Raw genomic sequence first — 22,962 nt, 5'->3', positions numbered from 1 at the left:
AGGCCCTTCGGCCCAACATGTCCATGTCGCCCAGTTTATACCACTAAGCTAGTCCCAATTGCCTGCACTTGGCCCATATCCCTCTATACCCATGTAACTGTCCAAATGCTTTTTAAAAGACAAAATTGTACCCGCCTCTATTACTGCCTCTGGCAGCTCGTTCCAAACACTCACCACCCTTTGAGCGAAAAAATTGCCCCTCTGGACCCTTTTGTATCTCTCCCCTCTCACCTTAAATCTATGCCCCCTCGTTATAGACTCCCCTACCTTTGGGAAAAGATTTTGACTATCTACCTTATCTATGCCCCTCATTATTTTATAGACTTCTATAAGATCACCCCTAAACCTCCTACTCTCCAGGGAAAAAAGTCTCAGTCTATCCAACCTCTCCCTATAAGTCAAACCTGTCCCTGCAACCTCTCATCCCATTCCCGACCAACTATCTATCCAGCTCCTCTTTGGAGGAGTTGATCCTGCTGGGCAGAGGGAGATATTGCAGAGGAAGATGAAACGAACAGCTCGCGAACTCTGAACCCTGGAAACAGATTGAGGAAAGAAAATTTACAGGTCCGCCTCTTGACAAGAACAGGAAGTTTCTGGCTCACAAGTCATTCTTTATTCCATTTTCAGTTTTACATGTCAACATTTAGCAATCTTTTACCACAAGACTGTTTCAATTGGTTACTTACCGGAAAAGCAACCACAGCAGTCACCTAAATCCACAACAGGAACTGAGGGCATGACTGTAACAAGGCAACCGTTTACTAAGGGTAATATTCAAATGTTTACTTTCCCAAGTGTCCAGTGACTCGGTGACGGTCCCCTTCGGTTGGGGCTTAAGGTAAGTCTTGACCAATTTGGATTTCATCCTGTTCTCTTTGCAGTCAGATCGTTAACCAGGCACTGGGTATGAGACCGTGACAAATGTAGGCCCCAGGCTAAAGGAAGCGTATTAAAAAGAGGAACCTATGTGTACAACAGAGGTAGCAGCACAAGGGGCTGTCATACAGGTCCTCTCAAAAACTTTTGTTCGGGATTATTGTATTTACTGTTATTATATCCCTTGAGTTTAAAAGATTAAGGGGTGATCTAATTGAGGTGTTTAAGATGATTAAAGGATTTGATAGGATGGATAACTATTTCCTCTGGTGGGGGGGAATCCAGAACAAGGGGTGCATTACCTTAAAATTAGAGCTAGGCCGTTCAGGGGTCATAGAACCATAGAACCAAAGAAAAGATACAGCACAGAAGGGGGCCATTCGGCCCATCGTGTCCGCGCCGGCTCAAAGAACAACCAGGTGCCCATTCTAATCCCACCTTCCAGCACCCGGTCCGTAGCCCTGCAGCTTACAGCACTTTAGGTGCGGGTCCAGGTACTTTTTTTAAAAGAGTTGAGGGTCCCTGCCTCTGCCACCAATTCGGGCAGCGAATTCCATACACCCACCACCCTCTGGGTAAAAAAGTTTTTCCTCACGTCCCCTCTAATCCTTGATGTCAGGAAGCACTTCTTCACACAAAGGGGAGTGGGAATCTGGAACTCTCTCCCCCAAAAAAAGCTGTTGAGGCCGGGGGGTCGATTGAAAATTTCAAAACTGAGATTGATCGATTTTTGTTGGGTGAAGGGTATTAAGGGTTACGGAACCAAGGCGGGTAAATGGAGTTAAGATACAGATCAGCCATGATCCAATTGAATGGCGGAACAGGCTCGATGGGGCTGAATGGCCTCCTCCTGTTCCTTATCATATGTTCGAATGTCCAACCTGGATAAGAGTTGCGGCCGATTTGCGCAGGACTCCGGTGCTAACCAAGGTGCTGCCAAATTAAGTCCACACACGTGAAAAGGTGTTTACAAATAATTTTGTTTACAGGGCACTGGAGTGAACCCAATCTAAGCTGCCCTCGAGATTCTCCTTTAAGTTTGTCGAAGTGAACACCACTGATTAGACGCAGGCACACACAAAGCAACTTGTCTTGCAGCTTCCCAACACTGAGGGACCCCTGTTGTGTTGTGGAAATTTGGTGAACGGTTGTGCGTCCAACTTTCCCCCTACCTGTCCAGGCAACGATGTATGTGCACTCATTAATCCAAAATGAGTCAATTGGTTGCCTCTGTTTTGGTACTGAGCTCAGCTGGGGTGGGAGTAGGAGTGCGACTGCTGGCACCAGCAGTTCTGATTAGGATGGGGAAAATAGGCCAGGGATCTTCCCACCCCCCTCCACTCCCGATTGCACTTCCTCCCTGGTTAGGGCAGCTCTATGGGTCTCGGTCACCTGCCAGTCCCTTGCCCACTCGGCCACCCTATATGCGTGAGCCTCGGCAGTGAGAGCTATTCAACTGTGTGGAACCACGCGGCCACGCCCGATCCCGTCCTCGCAGCACAGTAATAGCGAACAATCCGTGGCCGACGCTCCCGGTGCAGCACTGAGGGAGTGCTGCACTGTCGGAGATACCGTCCTTTCAGATGAGACGTTGAACTGAGGCCCGCGTCTGCCTGTTCGGGTGAATGTTGCAGTCGGAAGACCGGTAGGTTTGGTATTCTGGAAGAAGGAGATCAAATGGCCTGAAGGGCTTCCTTCATCTCAACCTGCCTTCTGAGCGGTAAATAAAGTGCAGGGCCCATATACCAAGTGGAACCCTCAATTCACCAAGAAACCTTTCCCTTCAACAGATAGAAACACATTGGGGTAGAACTCCATGTTGTGTAGTATCGTATTGCCCACCCATTATGTGTTAATTGTATGATTTATATCAATTAGTGTTAATTGTATTCAAGTGGTGGGTATCAATTGGGGACTCTCGTATCCTTTTTTATAGGAGAGCTTAGCTAGGGTGCGGTGTGTGAATAAAGGCTTGGAAGCAACTGAAGACCAGGCTTTGGTATTCTATCTATATTCCCCGCTCGATATTCAGTCCCATTGACTTCATGCCAACGTGATACCATCCAATTAGCGATATCATACAAGAAGCATTTCTACCCCATTGTTCCTTTTTCTCCCCCTTTATCATGGGGCCATTTTTAAAAGGGGTGCAGGAACTGAGGGACTTTGGGGTGTACGTACAGGCAGGACAAGTTGAGAAGACTGTTTAAAAAAAGCACGGGATCCTTGGCTTTATAAATAGAGGCACAGAGTAGAAAAGCAAGGAAGTTATGCCAAACCTTTATAAAACACTAGTTAGGCCTCAGCTGGAGTATTGTGGCCAATTCTGGGCACCGCGCTTTAGGAAGGATGTCAAAGCCTTAGAGGGGGTGCAGGAGAGATTTACTAGAATGATACCAGGGATGAGGGACTTCAGTTATGTGGAGAGACTGGAGAAGCTGGGATTGTTCTCCTTAGAACAGAGAAAGTTATTTGGAGATTTGACGGAGGTGTTCAAAATTATGAAGGGTTTTGATAGAGTAAATAGGGAGAAACTTTGCAGTGGCAGAAGGGTCGGTAACCAGAGGACACAGATTTACGGTAATTGGCAAAAGAACCAGAGGCGACATGAGGAAAAACATTTTTACGCAGCGAGTTGTTCTGATCTGGAATGCGCTGCCTGAAAGGGCGGTGGAAGCAGATTCAATAGTAACTTTCAAAAGGAGAATTGGATAAATACTTGAAATGGAAAAATTTGCAGAGCTATGGGGAAAGAGTGAGACCAATTGGATAGCTCCTTCATAGAGCCAGCACAGGCATGACAGGCCAAATGGCCTCCTTCTGTGCTGTATCATTCTATGATTATTGTTGTTCTGTTTGCATATTTGCATTCCAGGTGCAGAAGTGCAGCCCATTGGAGCAGCAATGCGTGGCACCAGTGCATGGAATGCACGGGCTTGATTCTGCCCTGGTATTGTTACCATGGGTGCCACCTGGTAGGAGGGAAGTTCAGAGGGAGCGTGTGGCTCTGGACTATTGCCAGACGCTTATCCCCCTCCCTCCCCTCCCATGTTAGCCTGTAGTCTGTCCAGTACTTTCCAAGTGAGATAGAGAATCTATCAGCCCTGTGATTCACACTCATAACTTCCCACTTCATTTTGGACGTCCATGATATACTTTACAGGACAAGTCCCCACCTTGTTATCCAATCCAATACTTCAGTTGTGTACCAGTATACAGTCCTGTCTGCTGTACTGCATATAATCACTCAACAGATTAAATGGAGTAGCAATGCTGAATACCCCTTTCTCAGTTTCCCCCACTGCCTGATCTCTTCTCTCATGAAGTCTGGGACACCCTGATCCTAAATTCAATTTTTCAAATTCGCAGCCAACTGTTTCAAAGAAGGTTCGACAGGCAGGAAATTGACGGAGGAGAAGTAATAATGAAAGTAGCTGGGTGACGGCTAGAAATGTAGCTGGACTGTCTTAAGAAGAATTTGCATTTCTATAGCGCCTTTCACGACCTCAGGACGTCCCAAGGCGCTTTACGGCCAATGAAGCACTTTTGAAGTGTGGTCACAAGAAGTCTGTGTGGACACCTCGAGGACCCAAGAGCAGATGGAAATCCAGAGCTAGACCCTTCCGTTTGTTCCTCTCCAGATCTCCCAGAATTTCAACTGGACTTCTGAGAGAACTTTTAAGTGGCCGAGCTGACAGCATGGAATCCAAGCTCACGTGGCCTTTCCCAAATAGCAAATCCAAAGCATCGTCGAAGACATCCTCAACGAAATCCGAGGTTACTGAGCCCAAAGCCAAGATGTCTGGCGCAAACAAAGAGGAGACGCAGGAAGAGCGGAAACCGCGTAGCCTGTCCCTGTTCTCCGCGAAATCTCCCGGGGATTCAAACGCCACGAGCAGAGGGACCTCCTCGCGCAAGCTTAGTCTCCACGAATGGTGGAAGGGCGCGGACTCCCGAGCTCCCGGAGTGGCCGCGCGACAACGCTCTTCCAGCGCGGGTGCAAACCAATTCTGGAAAGCCATGGAGTCCAGCGAGTGGAAGAGCGAAGATAAGGGGAAGAAAACGTCCGGGCTCAACAAGGGTCAGTGGAACGCAAAGTTGGTAGGATCGGGCGTCCTGGGTCTGACTGGCAGCATCAGGAAAAGATGCGAAGGTTTCGCCAACCCAAAGCCTGTTTCTCACGAAGGCATTGCGCCTGCGAAGAAGGACGAAGGGAAGCAAAGTAGAGTGGTGAAAGCTAGTGACGCGGGCGACGCAGAAAAGCAGCGAGATGCCTCAACTTCAACGGGAGCAGTTCCCGAGAGGCACTCATTGGTCATGCAGAAGATCCATTCGTTTGAGAACATTATGAGGCAGAGACACCCAAAGAAAAGATCCCAACAAGAGCGACCTACCAAAACGCCAGCTGTCGGCCCCTCTGCCCCGTCCTCGGGGAATGCAACGGTCGGCCAGAGCACCGAACGGAAGGGCAGGTCCAAATCTGTTTCTTCTGTGCTTTATGGTGCACGAGCTCAACTGTGTAGAGCTGACAAAGGGAAGTTGGAGGGAGATCAGGTTCCTTCTGAGCTGGCAGAATCTTCAGGAGGTACCGCCAAAAGTCATGAATTATTGGAGGTGCCTGCAATTTCTGAGAGAACGACTGGACATAATGCTCCGTCTGTTGATCAAAACCAATCGGCAGGCCTGTGCCCCATTCCATGTAGTTCATCCTCCGAAAAGCCCAATGGGACTTACGGATTTGGGAAGGCTTCCGGTAGCAATGTTGTGACAGACCAAGAGATGGCCAAGCGGTCATCAAATGACTCAGTAATTGTCCTCCCACGGACCACATCACAAAGAGCCACTGCTCAACCGTCACCAGATCTCCCAAGTAGAGACTCTTCGTCGGGGCAAGAGGCAGCTGACTCCAGCGCAGTGCGCGAAGGCAACACTGCTTCGAAGATCAAAGGACCACTGATGCAGTCGTCAGATCCCCGGAGATTACCTGGCCACCGGTCGGAGGCGCCAAGTCAAAGTCTTCCATTGAACGCAAGTCCTTCTCTGCCTCGTCTGCCTCCTCGGGCTGCGGCTGGGACCTATGACCTGGGAGAGTCCGCCAGGGAGAGTGAGACCATCATCCTAGAGCTCCTCAGACAGTCACTAGCGACGGAACTGCCTGGTTCTTCCAGCCCTCTGAGTAGCTGGCCCGAACTAGACAGCCCTTTGGAGAAAGCTGCCCTCTCCCCTGTTGTGAAATCTGACGACGAGGGGTCGCTGTCTGATGAGTCAGTGGTGACAATACAGAGTGACATAAGCCAACTGGACAGGAGTTTCTCCATAAGGTAAGGAAACGCAGATCGGGGAAACCCAAAGCTCAACCCTCAGTGAGCTAGATATAATTTACGGCCTACAAAATCCACACTTTTTTTTTTGCATCTGTTAAAAGTAAAGGTTTTCTGCCAATTCCTAGTGCAGTGGTGTCTGACCTTTGACCCCAGGTGGCCCCCCCCACCCCCTGGCAATCCGGCCCTCGAAGTCCAGGCAACTCCTTTCCATTCGCACTTATGTTTCCTACGCGCTGGTTTATCGTGTTTGAATTCCATGGGCCTGGAGATTTGCACAGGGTTATTCTTGGGCCGACACTCCCAGTGCAGTACTGGGGGAGTGCCGCACTGCCGGAGGTGCCGTCTTTCGAATGAGACGTTAAACCGAGACCCCCATCTGCCCTCTCAGGTGGACGTAAAAGATCCCACGGTCACTATTTAGAAGAAGAGCAGAGGGAGTTCTCCCTGGTGTCATAGGAACATAAGAACATAAGAAATTGGAGCAGGAGTAGGCCAATCGGCCCCTCGAGCCTGCTCCGCCATTCAATAAGATCATGGCTGATCTGATCCCAACCACAAATCTAAAGAACACAAGAAGTCGGAGCAGGACCCGGCCACACAGCCCCTGGGCCCTCTCCGCCACCCACAGGGCATTGACCGATCCGAACTCAGCTTCATGTCCAATTTCCTGCCCGCTCCCCATAACCCCTAATTCCCTTTACTTCTAGGAAACTGTCTATTTCTGTTTTAAATTTATTCAATGATGTGGCTTCCACAGCTTCCTGGGGCAGCAAATTCCACAGACCTACCACCCTCTGAGTGAAGAAGTTTCTCCTCATCTCAGTTTTGAAAGAGCAGCCCCTTATTCTAAGATTATGCCCCCTCGTTCTAGTTTCACCCATCCTTGGGAACATCCTTACCGCATCCACCCGATCAAGCCCCTTCACAATCTTATATGTTTCAATAAGATCGCCTCTCATTCTTCTGAACTCCAATGAGTAGAGTCCCAATCTACTCAACCTCTGGACCAATAATTATCCCCAGAGGCATGACAAGGATAGGATTGGCCTTGACTGCATAGTCAAACTATCCAGCCTCACACTCAAATAATGGCCACTTGAGTGAAGAGGGAGCTTTACTCTGTATCTAACCCTGTACCTGCCCTGAGAGTGTTTGATGGGGCAGTGTAGAGGGAGCTTTACTCTGTATCTAACCCTGTACCTGTCCTGGGAGTGTTTGATGGGACAGTAGTATAGAAGTTACAACATGCAAACAGGCCCTTCGGCCCAACATGTCCATGTCGCCCAGTTTATACCACTAAGCTAGTCCCAATTGCCTGCACTTGGCCCATATCCCTCTATACCCATCTTACCCATGTAACTGTCCAAATGCTTTTTAAAAGACAAAATTGTACCCGCCTCTATTACTGCCTCTGGCAGCTCGTTCCAGACACTCACCACCCTTTGAGCGAAAAAATTGCCCCTCTGGACCCTTTTGTATCTCTCCCCTCTCACCTTAAATCTATGTCCCCTCGTTATAGACTCCCCTACCTTTGGGAAAAGATTTTGACTATCTACCTTATCTATGCCCCTCATTATTTTATAGACTTCTATAAGATCACCCCTAAACCTCCTACTCTCCAGGGAAAAAAGTCCCAGTCTGTCTAACCTCTCCCTATAAGTCAAACCATCAAGTCCTGGTAGCATCCTAGTAAATCTTTTCTGCACTCTTTCTAGTTTGATAATATCCTTTCTATAATAGGGTGACCAGAACTGTACACAGTACTCCAAGTGTGGCCTCACCAATGCCCTGTACAACTTCAACAAGACATCCCAACTCCTGCATTCAATGTTCTGACCAATGAAACCAAGCATGCCGAATGCCTTCTTCACCACCCTATCCACCTGTGACTCCACTTTCAAGGAGCTATGAACCTGTACTCCCAGATCTCTTTGTTCTATAACTCTCCCCAACGCCCTACCATTAACGGAGTAGGTCCTGGCCCGATTCGATCTACCAAAATGCATCACCTCACATTTATCTAAATTAAACTCCATCTGCCATTCATCGGTCCACTGGCCCAATTTATCAAGATCCCGTTGCAATCCTAGATAACCTTCTTCACTGTCCACAATGCCACCAATCTTGGTGTCATCTGCAAACTTAGTAACCATGCCTCCTAAATTCTCATCCAAATCATTATTATAAATAACAAATAACAGCAGACCCAGCACGGATCCCTGAGGCACACCGCTGGACACAGGCATCCAGTTTGAAAAACAACCCTCTACAACCACCCTCTGTCTTCTGTCGTCAAGCCAATTTTGTATCCAATTGGCTACCTCACCTTGGATCCCATGAGATTTAACCTTATGTAACAACCTACCATGCGGTACCTTGTCAAAGGCTTTGCTGAAGTCCATGTAGACCACGTCTACTGCACAGCCCTCATCTATCTTCTTGGTTACCCCTTCAAAAAACTCAATCAAATTCGTGAGACATGATTTTCCTCTCACAAAACCATGCTGACTGTTCCTAATTAGTCCCTGCCTCTCCAAATGCCTGTAGATCCTGTCCCTCAGAATACCCTCTAACAACTTACCCACTACAGATGTCAGGCTCACCGGTCTGTAGTTCCCAGGCTTTTCCCTGCCGCCCTTCTTAAACAAAGGCACAACATTTGCTACCCTCCAATCTTCAGGCACCTCACCTGTAGCGGTAGAGGCTGCTTTACTCTGTATCTAACCCGTGCTGTACCTGTCCTGGGAGTGTTTGATGGGACAGTGTAGAGGGAGCTTTACTCTGTATCTAACCCCTGCTGTACCTGCCCTGGGAGTGTTTGATGGGACAGTGTAGAGGGAGCTTTACTCTGTATCTAACCCGTGCTGTACCTGTCCTGGGAGTGTTTGATGGGACAGTAGTAGAGGGAGCTTTACTCTGTATCTAACCCGTGCTGTACCTGTCCTGGGAGTGTTTGATGGAACAGTAGTAGAGGGAGCTTTACTCTGTATCTAACCCATGCTGTACCTGCCCTGGGAGTGTTTGATGGGACAGTGCAGAGGGAGCTTTACTCTGTATCTAACCCTGTACCTGCCCTGGGAGTGTTTGATGGGACAGTGTAGAGGGAGCTTTACTCTGTATCTAACCTGGGAGTGCTTGATTTTGGAGAGCTAGGTATGTGGAGAGCAGATAAAGATGACAAATCCTTTGTCAAAGTGGGAAGGGAAGTTTCTGAAAGCCCTGTCCCTGTGTAGCCTGGCAGAACTCCGAGAGTGCGGCATGGAGTGCAGAGAGGATGTGAGGAGAGGGGACCGATTGGAGAACTCCGCCTCCCTGAGCTCCAACATGTCCTTCATGTCTGTCGTTTCGCTGATCCCAAACGACGAACTGGACAGACTGTTGGACGAGGTCAGATGTCTTGAAGAGGAGACGCTGCAGGTAAGTCCAGCTCCCTCTCAACTTCTTTCATCGGTTGAAACAGCTAATCCTCTTTCTGATGTGTAACTTGTGAACCTCCCACAGCACTGCTCAGACTTTTCTTTTCTCCCCAAATCGGCCCGGGTTTCTTCATCTGTTTTCTTTTGCTCTCTCCCGGGAGATGGCTTTCAGGCGGAGGTGGGGAGTGTGTATATTGTGACGCATAAGGCATCGCAGTTGTGTGGGACAGGCTGGATGGACTAAAGGGTCTTTTCTTCTCCGTCAATATTTGTGGGTTCCTAAATTGTGAACTCGGCTCAATGGCGGGTCTGGGGTGGTCAGGGGTGCTCGGGAATGTGTCCCTGTACCCCCTTCATCCCCCCTCCCCCCCCCCCCACAAATATCCTGTGGGTTAGTTCCCCTTGGCACTGAATAAGATCACCCGCATGCTGGCGAGTGTACATTAACATCGGGCAAATAGAAATACTGTCCATGCCATGTTGCACCCAATTTGGACGTTGGCCGTTAATTTGGGCAACACATCGAGCATTTACTGGAAGGGGTATGCTAAAATTATCCTCTCAACCAGGGCCTTATGCTTCCTTAACAGCAAAAACTTGCATTTATATAGCGCCTTTAATGTCGTAAAACATCCCAAGGTGCTTCACAGAAGCGATCATCAGACAAAATTTGACGCTGAGACACATAAGGAGATATTAGGACAGGTGACCAAAAGCTTGGTCAAAGAGGTAGGTTTTAACGGAGGAGAGAGAGGCGGAGAGGTTTAGGGAGGGAATTCCAGAGCTTAGGGCCCAGGCAGCTGAAGGCACGGCCGCCAATGGTGGAGCGATTAAAATCGGGGGGATGCGCAAGAGGCCAGAATTGGAGGAGCGCAGAGATCTCGGAGGGTCGTAGGGGCTGGAGGAGGTTACAGAGATAGGGAGGGTGGAGGGATTTGAACGCGAGGATGAGAATTTTAAATTCGAGGTGTTGCCGGACTGGGAGCCGATGTAGGTCAGCGAGCACAGGGGGCGAACGGGACGAGTTAGGATACGGGGCAGCAGAGTTTAGGATGGGCTGAAGTTTTTTTTTCAAAAAATATACTTTATTCATAAAATTTGCAGCAATACATACAATACAGTTGTCATATCTCATTCCAAACATACACAATACAGATTATACAATTTGCAGGTTACGTCAAGTGCAGTACAATGAACACATTGGACATAATTACAGTTCATGACACTCTAGGGTGTCTCATTGCATCATACTCAACACAGATTATTGCTTACAGATTCATTTCAGATTTATTACAGGTACATTTCAGCAATTTGAATTTTACATTCTGCCCGAGGGGGTTTTTCCCTGATTGCAGCCCCTCGGTTTACAATGGCGGGAAGGCTCTAAACGGTTGCCTTTCCCCACAGGGCCTTTGCGGCGGCCGCGCCCATCCTCAGTGCGTCCCTCAGCACGTAGTCCTGGACCTTGGAATGTGCCAGTCTGCAACACTCGGTCGAGGACAGCTCCTTGCACTGGAAGACCAGCAAGTTTCGGGCAGACCAAAGGGCGTCTTTCACCGAGTTGATGGTCTTCCAGCAGCAGCTGATGTCCGTCTCAGTGTGCGTCCCTGGGAACAGCCCGTAGAACACAGAATCCTGTGTTACGGAACTGCTCGGGACGAACCTGGACAGATACCACTGCATCTCTCTCCAGACCTTCTTTGCAAAGGCATATTCGAGACGGAGATGATGGGCTGAAGTTTTTATTCTAGGTCTTTTCTTCAGTGGCAAAAGTGGACAGAGCAGCAGTGAAATTGGGAACCCTGTCCTCACAACATCTCTTTTTGGTTCAGTGTGCAGAAGATATCCAGGTCGTGGTGCTACACAAAGAGGAAGGAGCAGGTCTTGGCTTCAGCATCGCAGGAGGAGTCGACCATGAGAACAAGATGGTTACTGTAAGTACAAGAAAGAACTTGCATTCCTATGACGCCTTTCACGACCTCAGGACGTCCCAAAGCTCTTTACAGCCAATGAAGTGCTTTTTGAAGTGTAGTCACTGTTGTAATGTAGGGAACGCAGCGGCCAATTTGCGCACAGCAAGATCCCACAAACAGCAATGTGATAATACATAGGTCATTTGTTTTTTTTTTAATGATGTTGGTTGAGGGATAAAATGTTGGCCCAGGACACCGGGGAGAACTCCCCCCCACCGCTCTTCTTCAAAATAATACCATGGGATCTTTTAGGTCCAACTGAGAGGGGCAGACGGGGGCCTCGGCTTAATGTCTCCTCCGAAAGACGGCACCTCCAACAGTGCAGCACTCCCTCAGTACTGGCACTGGGAGCGTCGGCCTGGATTATGGGCTCAAATCTCTGGAGGGGGGCGAGCTTCAGACTCAGAGGCGAGAGAGTGCTTCCCACTGAGCGACGGCCGACATGAGCAGCAAACGAGGTGAATGAAGGATTTTGAATGATGGTGGTGTTGGCAGAAGGAAGCATGCGGGTTAGGACACCGGGCGATCTCTCTGCTCCTCTACAAATAGTGTCTCAGGATCTTCAATGTGAACCTGAGAGGGCAGACGGGACCTCGGTTTAATGTCTCCCTGAAGAATCATAAGAACATAAGAAATAGGAGCAGGAGTAGGCCAATCGGCCCCTCGAGCCTGCTCCGCCATTCAATAAGATCATGGCCGATCTGATCCTAACCTCAAATCTAAATTCATGTCCAATTTCCTGCCCGCTCCCCGTAACCCCTAATTCCCTTTACTTCTAGGAAACTGTCTATTTCTGCTTTGAATTTATTCAATGATGTAGCTTCCTGGGGCAGCAAATTCCACAGACCTACCACCCTCTGAGTGAAGAAGTTTCTCCTCACCTCAGTTTTGAAAGAGCAGCCCCTTATTCTAAGATTATGCCCCCTAGTTCTAGTTTCACCCATCCTTGGGAACATCCTTACCGCATCCACCCGATCAAGCCCCTTCACAATCTTATATGTTTCAATAAGATCGCCTCTCATTCTTCTGAACTCCAATGAGTAGAGTCCCAATCTACTCAACCTCTCCTCATATGTCCGCCCCCTCATCCCCGGGATTAACCGAGTGAACCTTCTTTGTACTGCCATACAATCATAGAATCTTACAGCACAGAAGGAGGCCATTCGACCCGTCATGCCTGTGCCGGCTCTTCGAAAGAACTACCCAATTTAGCCCCACACCCCAGCTTTTTCCCCATAACCCTGCAAATTAGTCCTCTTCAAGCACGTGTCCAATGGCCTTTTTGAAAGTTCCTACGCAATCTGCTTCGAGCACCATTTCAGGTAGTCCTGGATGGGGGGGAAAGAGCTCGAGCTCTAGAACTAGGGGGCACAGTCGCAGGATGTGGGGTCGGCCATCCTAGACTGAGATGAGGCGGAATTTCTTCACTCAGAGGGTTGTGAATCTTTGGAATTCTCTACCCCAGAGGGCTGTGGATGCTCAGTCGTTGAGTATATTCATGGCTGAGATGGATAGATTTTTTTGGACTCTAGGGGAATCAAGGGATGGGCAGGAAAGTGGAGTTGAGGTCGAAGATCAGCCATGATCTTATTGAATGGCGGAGCAGGCTCGAGGGGCCGAATGGCCTACTCCTGCTCCTTTTTCTTATGTCCATTCCAGATCTTAATAATCTTAATGTGTGAAAACATTTCTCCTCATCACCCCTCTGGTTCTTTTGCCAATTATTTTAAATCCCTGGTTACCTACCCATTTGCCAGAGGAGACAATTTCTCCCAAGTTGCTCTATCAAAATCCCTCGTGATTTTGAGCACCTCTATTAAATCTCCCCTTAACCTTCTCTGCTGTAAGGAGAACAACCCCAGCTTCTCCAGTCTCTCCACATAACCGCAGTCCCTCATCCCTGATATCATCCCCCAGTAGCACCTCCGACAACGCAACACCCCCTCAGCACTGCACTGGAGTTGCATCACCCTCATGCATCCCCTCTAAAATATGGTTTACTCTGCAGGCTCATAGGGTTTTCCCGAGCGGCCTCGCTGCTCAAGAAGGGACCATCGAGCAGGGCGATGAGATTTTGTCCATCAACGGGAATTCCCTCAAAGGCCTCACCCACAGCGAGGCCCTGGCGTACCTGCACAAGGCTCGGCCTCCAAAGCAGGCCATCGTCGTGGCGCGGAAGGTGACTGAGGCAGAGAGGGCCGCCATGCGAAAGGGCAGTGTTTCCAATGAGGTGTCACGTGGCAGCATTGACCTCGGCGAGGTGCCAGGTATGTAATTGCGTCTCCCGACCAAGAGGCCGAGAGATCAGGTTGAAATGTTACTGAGCATTGGGGCGGGAGCTGGGGGCTGGTTCCCCAGTCCTGTTACTCTATGTCAGGCAGTGTTAGGGGATCTAGTTCCCCAGTCCTGTTACTCTATGTCAGGCAGTGTTTGGGGATCTAGTTCCCCAGTCCTGTTACTCTATGGCAGGCAGTGTTTGGGGATCTAGTTCCCCGGTCTTGTTACTCTATGTCAGGCAGTGTTTGGGGATCTAGTTCTCCAGTCCTGTTACTGTATGTCAGGCAGTGTTTGGGGATCTAGTTCTCCAGTCCTGTTACTCTATGTCAGGCAGTGTTTGGGGATCTAGTTCCCTAGTCCTGTTACTCTATGTCAGGCAGTGTTTGGGGATCTAGTTCCCTAGTCCTGTTACTCTATGTCAGGCAGTGTTTGGGGATCTAGTTCCCTAGTCCTGTTACTCTATGTCAGGCAGTGTTTGGGGATCTAGTTCTCCAGTCCTGTTACTCTATGTCAGGCAGTGTTTGGGGATCTAGTTCCCCAGTCCTGTTACTCTATGTCAGGCAGTGTTTGGGGATCTAGTTCCCCAGTCCTGTTACTCTATGTCAGGCAGTGTTTGGGGATCTAGTTCCCCAGTCCTGTTACTCTATGTCAGGCAGTGTTTGGGGATCTAGTTCCCCAGTCCTGTTACTCTATGTCAGGCAGTGTTTGGGGATCTAGTTCCCCGGTCCTGTTACTCTATGTCAGGCAGTGTTTAGGGATCTAGTTCCCCAGTCCTGTTACTCTATGTCAGGCAGTGTTTGGGGATCTAGTTCCCTAGTCCTGTTACTCTATGTCAGGCAGTGTTTAGGGATCTAGTTCCCCAGTCCTGTTACTCTATGTCAGGCAGTGTTTGGGGATCTAGTTCCCCAGTCCTGTTACTCTATGTCAGGCAGTGTTTGGGGATCTAGTTCCCCAGTCCTGTTACTCTATGTCAGGCAGTGTTTGGGGATCTAGTTCCCTAGTCCTGTTACTCTATGTCAGGCAGTGTTTGGGGATCTAGTTCCCCAGTCCTGTTACTCTATGTCAGGCAGTGTTTGGGGATCTAGTTCCCCAGTCCTGTTACTCTATGTCAGGCAGTGTTTGGGGATCTAGTTCCCCAGTCCTGTTACTCTATGTCAGGCAGTGTTTGGGGATCTAGTTCCCTAGTCCTGTTACTCTATGTCAGGCAGTGTTAGGGGATCTAGTTCCCCAGTCCTGTTACTCTATGTCAGGCAGTGTTTGGGGATCTAGTTCCCCAGTCCTGTTACTCTATGTCAGGCAGTGTTTGGGGATCTAGTTCCCCAGTCCCGTTACTCTATGTCAGGCAGTGTTTGGGGATCTAGTTCCCCAGTCCTGTTACTCTATGTCAGGCAGTGTTTGGGGATCTAGTTCCCCAGTCCTGTTACTCTATGTCAGGCAGTGTTAGGGGATCTAGTTCCCCAGTCCTGTTACTCTATGTCAGGCAGTGTTTGGGGATCTAGTTCCCCAGTCCTGTTACTGTATGTCAGGCAGTGTTTGGGGATCTAGTTCCCCAGTCCTGTTACTCTATGTCAGGCAGTGTTTGGGGATCTAGTTCCCCAGTCCTGTTACTCTATGTCAGGCAGTGTTTGGGGATCTAGTTCCCCAGTCCTGTTACTCTATGTCAGGCAGTGTTTGGGGATCTAGTTCCCTAGTCCTGTTACTCTATGTCAGGCAGTGTTTGGGGAGCTGGTTCCCCGGTCCTGTTACTCTATGTCAGGCAGTGTTTGGGGATCTAGTTCCCCAGTCCTGTTACTCTATGTCAGGCAGTGTTTGGGGATCTAGTTCCCCAGTCCTGTTACTCTATGTCAGGCAGTGTTTGGGGATCTAGTTCCCCAGTCCTGTTACTCTATGTCAGGCAGTGTTTGGGGATCTAGTTCCCCAGTCCTGTTACTCTATGTCAGGCAGTGTTTGGGGATCTAGTTCCCCAGTCCTGTTACTCTATGTCAGGCAGTGTTTGGGGATCTAGTTCCCCAGTCCTGTTACTCTATGTCAGGCAGTGTTTGGGGATCTAGTTCCCCAGTCCTGTTACTCTATGTCAGGCAGTGTTTGGGGATCTAGTTCCCCAGTCCTGTTACTCTATGTCAGGCAGTGTTTGGGGATCTAGTTCCCTAGTCCTGTTACTCTATGTCAGGCAGTGTTAGGGGATCTAGTTCCCCAGTCCTGTTACTCTATGTCAGGCAGTGTTTGGGGATCTAGTTCCCCAGTCCTGTTACTCTATGTCAGGCAGTGTTTGGGGAGCTAGTTCCCCAGTCCTGTTACTCTATGTCAGGCAGTGTTTGGGGACCTGGTTCCCCAGTCCTGTTACTCTATGTCAGGCAGTGTTTGGGGATTTATTTCCCCGGTCCTGTTACTCTATGTCAGGCAGTGTTTGGGGATCTATTTCCCCAGTCCCGTTACTCTATGTCAGGCAGTGTTTGGGGAGCTGGTTCCCCGGTCCTATTACTCTATGTCTGGCAGTGTTTGGGGAGCTGGTTCCCCAGGGCTGTGACCGATGTGTTTTTCCCCCCACAGGGAGTTTGGGAGAATCTGTCACGGTGGAATTGATGAAGAACAGTGCTGGCCTTGGCTTCAGCCTGGATGGCGGAAAGAGCTCAAGTCAAGGGGACAGACCACTTACTATCAAAAAGGTTTTCCAAGGTAGGAGAGAATTATCCTTAATTGCAATACATTCTATATTAAATATTAAAATATTAAAAGCTTTTCACTCTGAATATATTATTGCTTCATAAGCACATTCATCTATCTAACATCAATCAATCTATCTATCTATTTATCTATCTATCCACCTATTCACCTATCCATCAATCTATCCATCGATCCATCTTTCCGTCCCTCCCACCATCCCTCCCTCCCTCCCTCCGTCCCTCCATCAGTCTGTCTCTCCATCCATCTAACCATCTCTCCATCCATCCATCCATCCATCAATCTATCAATTTACCCATCTATCCATCTCTCCCTCCCGCCCTCCCTCCCTCCGTCCATCCCAGATTCATTCCCCTGGTCTGTGTTGAGTTAGCTGATCCCATCTGGAGTGACAGTAGGGCCACGATAGTTGGCATCAGTCCCCTTGAGATAAGGGGGGGAGGGGGAAGGGCAGTTGGGAAATCAAGTGGCATTCCCATTCCTGAACGCCATCCAGTGACCCCTCCCACTTGGGAAAGGATCAGGCTGGACTTTGATGTCTCTCATGGGTGAACAATCCCACCGACACTCATTGCCAGGGAAGAATGGCTACCTGGGTCAGGTGCCCGAGGGGGTGAAGGTGCCCGAGGGGGTGAAGGTGCCCGAGGGGGTGAAGGTGCCCGTGGGGGTGAAGGTACCCGTGGGGGGAAGGTGCCCTTGGGGGTGAAGGTGCCCTTGGGGGTGAAGGTGCCCGAGGGGGTGAAGGTGCCCGAGGGGGTGAAGGTGCCCGTGGGGGGAAGGTACCCAAGGGGGTGAAGGTACCCGTGGGGGGGAAGGTGCCCGAGGGGGTGAAGGTACCCGAGGGGGTGATGGTGCCCGAGGGGGTGAAGGTGCCCATGGGGGTGAAGGTGCCCGAGGGGGTGAAGGTGCCCGTGGGGGGAAGGTACCCAAGGGGGTGAAGGTACCCATGGGGGGGAAGGTGCCCGAGGGGGTGAAGGTGCCCGTGGGGGTGAAGGTACCCGAGGGGATGAAGGTGCCTGAGGGGGTGAAGGTACCCGAGGGGATGAAGGTGCCTGAGGGGATGAAGGTGCCTGAGGGGGTGAAGGTGCCCGAGGGGGTGAAGGTGCCCGTGGGGATGAAGGTGCCCGAGGGGGTGAAGGTGCCCGTGGGGGTGAAGGTGCCCGAGGGGGTGAAGGTGCCCGAGGGGGTGAAGGTACCCGTGGGGGTGAAGGTACCCGAGGGGGTGAAGGTACCCGTGGGGGTGAAGGTGCTCGAGGGGGTGAAGGTACCCGTGGGGGTGAAGGTACCCGTGGGGTGAAGGTACCCGTGGGGGTGAAGGTGCCCGAGGGGGTGAAGGTGCCCATGGAACTGTAACCCAGCAGGGATCACGGCTTTTGGGAGGTGGGGGGGTTAGAACATTGGAGAGGGAGTGCGGGGGGGGGGTGGAAAGGAAACGAAATTCCTTATCCTTGTCGCCTGCGCTTTGTTCCAGGTGGGTCAGCTTACCAGGCCGGTTTGATCCAGCCCGGGGACCAGCTGCTCCAGGTTCACGGCGATGACTGCAGGGACCTGACCTGCTACGAGGCTTGGAACCTGATCAAGACCCTTCCTGAAGGCCCTGTTCTGGTCGTAATACAGAAGAGACAAGAAGGAGCAACTGGGCAACAGAGATAAGGATCGGGAGTTTGTTTACTTGCTTTTCCGCCTTACGGACCGAATGGTTCTGGGTTGGCTCTCACGTTCCTTCTTATGTTGGCAGATGGCATTAGCAGCAGGTGACAGGTTTAATGAGCACTTATGAACTACAGTGAGGAGCAGAGAGATTTAGGGATCCAAGTAAATCACTAAAGACTAGCGGACAGGTACAAAAAATAATTAAAAAGGCTAATGGAATGTTGGCCTTTATCTCGAGGGGGCTGGAATACAAAGGGGTGGATGTTATGTACAGAGCCCTGGTCAGACCCCATCTGGAGAGACTGCGTTCGGTTCTGGGCACCGCACCTCAGGAAGGATGCATCGGGCCTTGGAGGGGGTGCAGAGCAGATTCGCCAGAATGATACCGGGGCTAAAAAGGGTTAAATTACGAGGACAGTAAGCTTGTACTCCCTTGAGAATAGGAGATTAAGGGGTGATCTGATCGAGGTGTTTCAGATGATTAAAGGATTTGATAGGGTCGATAGAGAGAAGCTATTTCCTCTGGTGGGGGGAGTCCAGAACAAGGGGGGCAGAACCTTAAAATTAGAGCCAGGCCGTTCAGGGGTGATGTCAGGAAGCACTTCCTCACACAAAGGGGAGTGGGAATCTGGAACTCTCTCCCCCAAAAAGCTGTTGAGGCCGGGGGTCGATTGGAAATTACAAAACTGAGGTTGATAGATTTTTGTTGGGTATTAAGGGTTAGGGAACCAAGGCGGGTAGGTGGAGATCAGCCATGATCTAATTGAATGACGGAACAGGCTCGAGGGGCTGAATGGCCTCCTCCTGTTCCTATGTTCTTACAAAGCGTCCAGTAATGGCTGTTACTGTACAGGATGATCCGCAGCACATGCCTGGTGAGTGAGGGGGTGTGAATTCGCTCGCACTGGTTGGGGGAGAGGGGGGTCGCGAGGTGCAGCTTTTCTGCCTCCCTCACTTTCATCCTGCGCCGGCTTCGACTGTTGTCTCTCTCTCTCTTGCCTCTCAGCCGCCTCGCTGTTTTCCCCCTGAGCACGAACACTGCTCGCCTGCGGCTACACTGCCTCTGCCGAGCGCCCTGGACGACTCCCGACTGTCCGCGGGCGCAGACCCCCCCCGCGAATAAACGCGCAGCGCGATCAGACGCGGGTCGGCTGTTGGGAGATGACGTAGACGATCCCCGTCATGGCGGCGGGGGGGGGGGCGGGGGCGACGTCTGCACAATTTGTGTCCCTGATTTTAGCTCCTTATCCTTCTGGGGGTCAACTACTTAATCACATGGTAAGGGTGAAAGGTCAGAGCTGGAATATGATTTCTTCTTGTGAACACTTCATCCAACATATTTGTTCGACGAATATTATTTCACTTTACCTCTAATTGTAACAAGTAAAATGCCTTGGGATGTTTTACTACGTTAAAGGCCCTATATAAATGCAAGTTGTTGTAGAGGTGGGGCGGAGTTTCTCACTTTGTGTATCATGTGAGCCTAGGACGTAAGTTTATGTTGAGAAAAGGCAGTATTTAAAGATTAGAAACCCAGGGAAATAAACAGAGGGAAACCACTGTGAAATTGGTTATCCATAATCTGTAAAATCCTTGAGTTGGTAACACTGATGGTTATAAATGCAAGTTGTTGTTGTGATGTTAATGCCTGCAGTTCGTACTCCCTCCACAGGATGGTGCTGTCGCCGCTCGCGGCCTGTTACAACAAACTCAGCTAAAAGATAGATACACTCCCCACCACTTAAAACAGCCACGTTTAAAACGCTTATGTCAGCCAAAAAAATGAATAACATTGCCTATTTGCATTAATGGAAATTTCAGAGTTGCCGGTTATAACATCTTAAGTGCTCTGTTTATTTCGGGTAGAAACGGCTGTGCTTACTCAGTAGACTGCACCTCGTTGCGGTGCACTGTATGCAAGAACAAACAGAAGTAAATGCGTAAAGAACGCCTGGTTAATGGTCGATTACCTTTCGTGCACTTCTAACCCCCTCCACGTGGCGTGGGGTTACAGTTCGTGCTAAGCCCCGACTGCCGTTTAAGTAAAGCTGCAGGTCAGGGTGGAGCTGGAAACTGGGCGAAAGGTCACTGCGCAGAAGGAACATCAGAGTAGAGTACCGCGATAGCGCTACCCCGTTATACCGGCCATCGCGTATAGCGGCCAAATCACGTTCGCACGACCGCGCCCGCTACAAGCGTCGGGGACTGTACTGTTTCCTCCAACTATGGTGTTGTTGTGCCTTCAAAATGTAGGACGCTCATCACAGCCATGTACTGAGCTCATTAAAAGGGCACAAGACTCTCGTAGCCGGTGGATACACTTGTCAGACTGGGTAAGGTGGGCAGCCCAGGATGACCTAGTCTTGCTGTAGGAGACCCAGGGGCAAGGTAGCCAGAAGCACTGACCCATTATAAAGGCAGGTTATATGGTCAGGCTCTATCTTGCCTGTGTGGCTCCTGATGATGGCTGCTGATGTGATATTTATGTGTTATTGCGACATTTGTGTGTTATTGACTTCATTGTTTAATGTGTTTCTTTTAATAAAATAATTTTTTTTTAATGCTATGGAAAATGGTGTCTCACATCTTTGTGAATCTTCAAAATAGTTTTGTTGAAGGTGACTCTCCATTTTTGTTTTCCGGTCCCCATGCCCCTCTCCCCTGGTGGTGATGACCCTTGCTCGTTCCTGGCTACCCTTTGGTTCCTCATCCCAAGTGCCCGATCATCGTGTGTGAGCCCGGAGAGCGATGGGCGACCCTGGAGGGCGTCACAGCTGAGCCCAATCCTGTCCTCACCAAGGGACGGTGGATAGTAAAGGCAGTGGGGAGGCTCTTTCCACTCTTCCCCAGCCCAGGGTACACTCAGACCAATTGCAGCACTTCACCCTCTGCCCTGGCGGAGATCAGCTCACTAAGACTGGGGACTGAACCTGGGACCTCCCCTGTCCAAATGGCTCAGTGCCACACGAGGCAGCGATTCACCCATTAACCAGTCAGGGGAAACAACTCAGTCAAAAATATGCACACAAATGCTTCAAAATCAAGAGGAACAATAGAAATTATACGGGCAGATGTGAAGATGGTTCCATCTAATAGAGAGGAAGTGTTGGCCGACAACCAAGTGCAAATATGAAATCCCACTGATGGTTGCTCCACACTCATAGTTGAAGGAGGGACAACACATGGGTTGAGATGGAGAAAGCACTTCCATCTCAACCCATCCTTTCAGAATCCCAACGTCCCCCCCCCCACCTCATGTCAGCATACAGCTGTTTCTTAAATGAGTTCTAGTGTCCTGGCAACACATACATATTGATCTCCCTCCCTACCCATTAAGAAACACACCCAGACCTCTGGCATAACCTTGCTCTCCACACCCTGAGCTGGGGTATCTGACAGTAGTGTTCTGAGTTTACTCTAGGGCCTCATTCCCTGATCATCAATTACCATCCCTTCCCAATGTTGTTGTTTCCACGTTATGGAGTTACTTTTCGTCCCTTTCTCTAATTCCCACCCCTCTTAAAGACATTTTGAGCCATGGACCGAAAATCAAAAGCCTTGGTTATAACATCATAAAAAAAAAAATCCTTCGCAGGGGGGGGGGAAACACTTGCATCAATTTGACAATGGTAACAAGAAAAGGGGAATCAACATGTGGGATATTTTGGCCGGGGGGGGGGCGGGGTCGGTGCGCCTTTAAATTGATGACGTCACGGTGTAGCTGCTTTACGACAGCGCCAGGGGGCGTGCTTGGTGTTTACGGCAGGAGGTCGGCGGCCGTTGGTCGCGCGATGAGTTTGTTCGGTTTGTTCCGCGGATTCTTCGGCTTCCCCGAGAGAGGAGGCGACGGGAGACGGTGAGGAGAGGCCGCCGGGCCCGAGGGGGGGGGTCCGGGTATACGGACAGGCCCGACCCCAGGGCCTCGCTCTCCTCACCCCTCACCCCCTCAGAACGCCCTTCACCCCCGCCCCCCCCCCCCGGCCCCTTCACCCCCCCCTCGGCCCCTTCACCCCCCCCCCCCTCGGCCCCTTTCACCCCCCCCCCTCGGCCCCTTCACCCCCCCCCTCGGCCCCTTCACCCCCCTCGGCCCCTTCACACCCCCCCCCTCGGCCCCTTCACCCCCCCCCCTCGGCCCCTTCACCCCCCCCCCTCGGCCCCTTCACCCCCCTCGGCCCCTTCACCCCCCCCCCCCGGCCCCTTCACCCCCCTCGGCCCCTTCACCCCCCTCACCCCTCAGACCGCCCTTCACCCCCCCCGGCCCCTTCAACCCCCCCCCCCGGCCCCTTCACACCCCCCCCCTCGGCCCCTTCACCCCCCTCACCCCTCAGACCGCCCTTCACCCCCCCCCCTCGGCCCCTTCACCCCCCCACCCCCCGGCCCCTTCACCCCCCCCCGGCCCCTTCACCCCCCCCGGCCCCTTCACCCCCCCCCCCCCGGCCCCTTCACCCCCCCCCCCCCCCCGGCCCTTCACCCCCCCCCCCCGGCCCCTTCACCCCCGCCCCCCCCGGCCCCTTCACCCCCCCCCCCCGGCCCCATCACCCCCCTCCCTCGGCCCCTCCACCCCCCTCACCCCTCAGACCGCCCTTCACCCCCCTCACCCCTCAGACCGCCCTTCCACCCCCCCCCCCGGCCCCTTCACCCCCCCCCCCCCCCCCCCGGCCCCTTCACCCCCCCCCCCCCCCCCCCCGGCCCCTTCACCCCCCCCCCCCCCGGCCCCTTCACCCCCCCCCCCCCCCCCCCCCCGGCCCCTTCACCCCA

General features: G+C 51.2%; 1 protein-coding gene across 1 annotated transcript; it reads left to right on the top strand.

Annotated features, from left to right (window-relative positions):
* The first annotated feature begins 634 nt into the window (after positions 1-634).
* On the top strand, positions 635-20,777 carry LOC137306635 (pro-interleukin-16-like). Its single transcript, XM_067975953.1, has 7 exons — positions 635-841; positions 4,249-6,200; positions 9,437-9,620; positions 11,452-11,553; positions 13,601-13,859; positions 16,420-16,545; positions 18,023-20,777. The coding sequence occupies exons 2-7, from the start codon at positions 4,579-4,581 to the stop codon at positions 18,202-18,204; spliced, it is 2,475 nt and encodes an 824-aa protein (XP_067832054.1). The 5' UTR covers positions 635-841; positions 4,249-4,578; the 3' UTR covers positions 18,205-20,777.
* The last annotated feature ends 2,185 nt before the right edge of the window (positions 20,778-22,962 follow it).

The sequence above is a fragment of the Heptranchias perlo genome, chromosome 44, assembly GCF_035084215.1.
Source record: "Heptranchias perlo isolate sHepPer1 chromosome 44, sHepPer1.hap1, whole genome shotgun sequence".
Classification (NCBI taxonomy): domain Eukaryota; kingdom Metazoa; phylum Chordata; class Chondrichthyes; order Hexanchiformes; family Hexanchidae; genus Heptranchias; species Heptranchias perlo.
The sequence above is the reverse complement of the archived record's forward strand: the minus strand, read 5'-3'. Positions and strand labels throughout refer to the sequence as shown.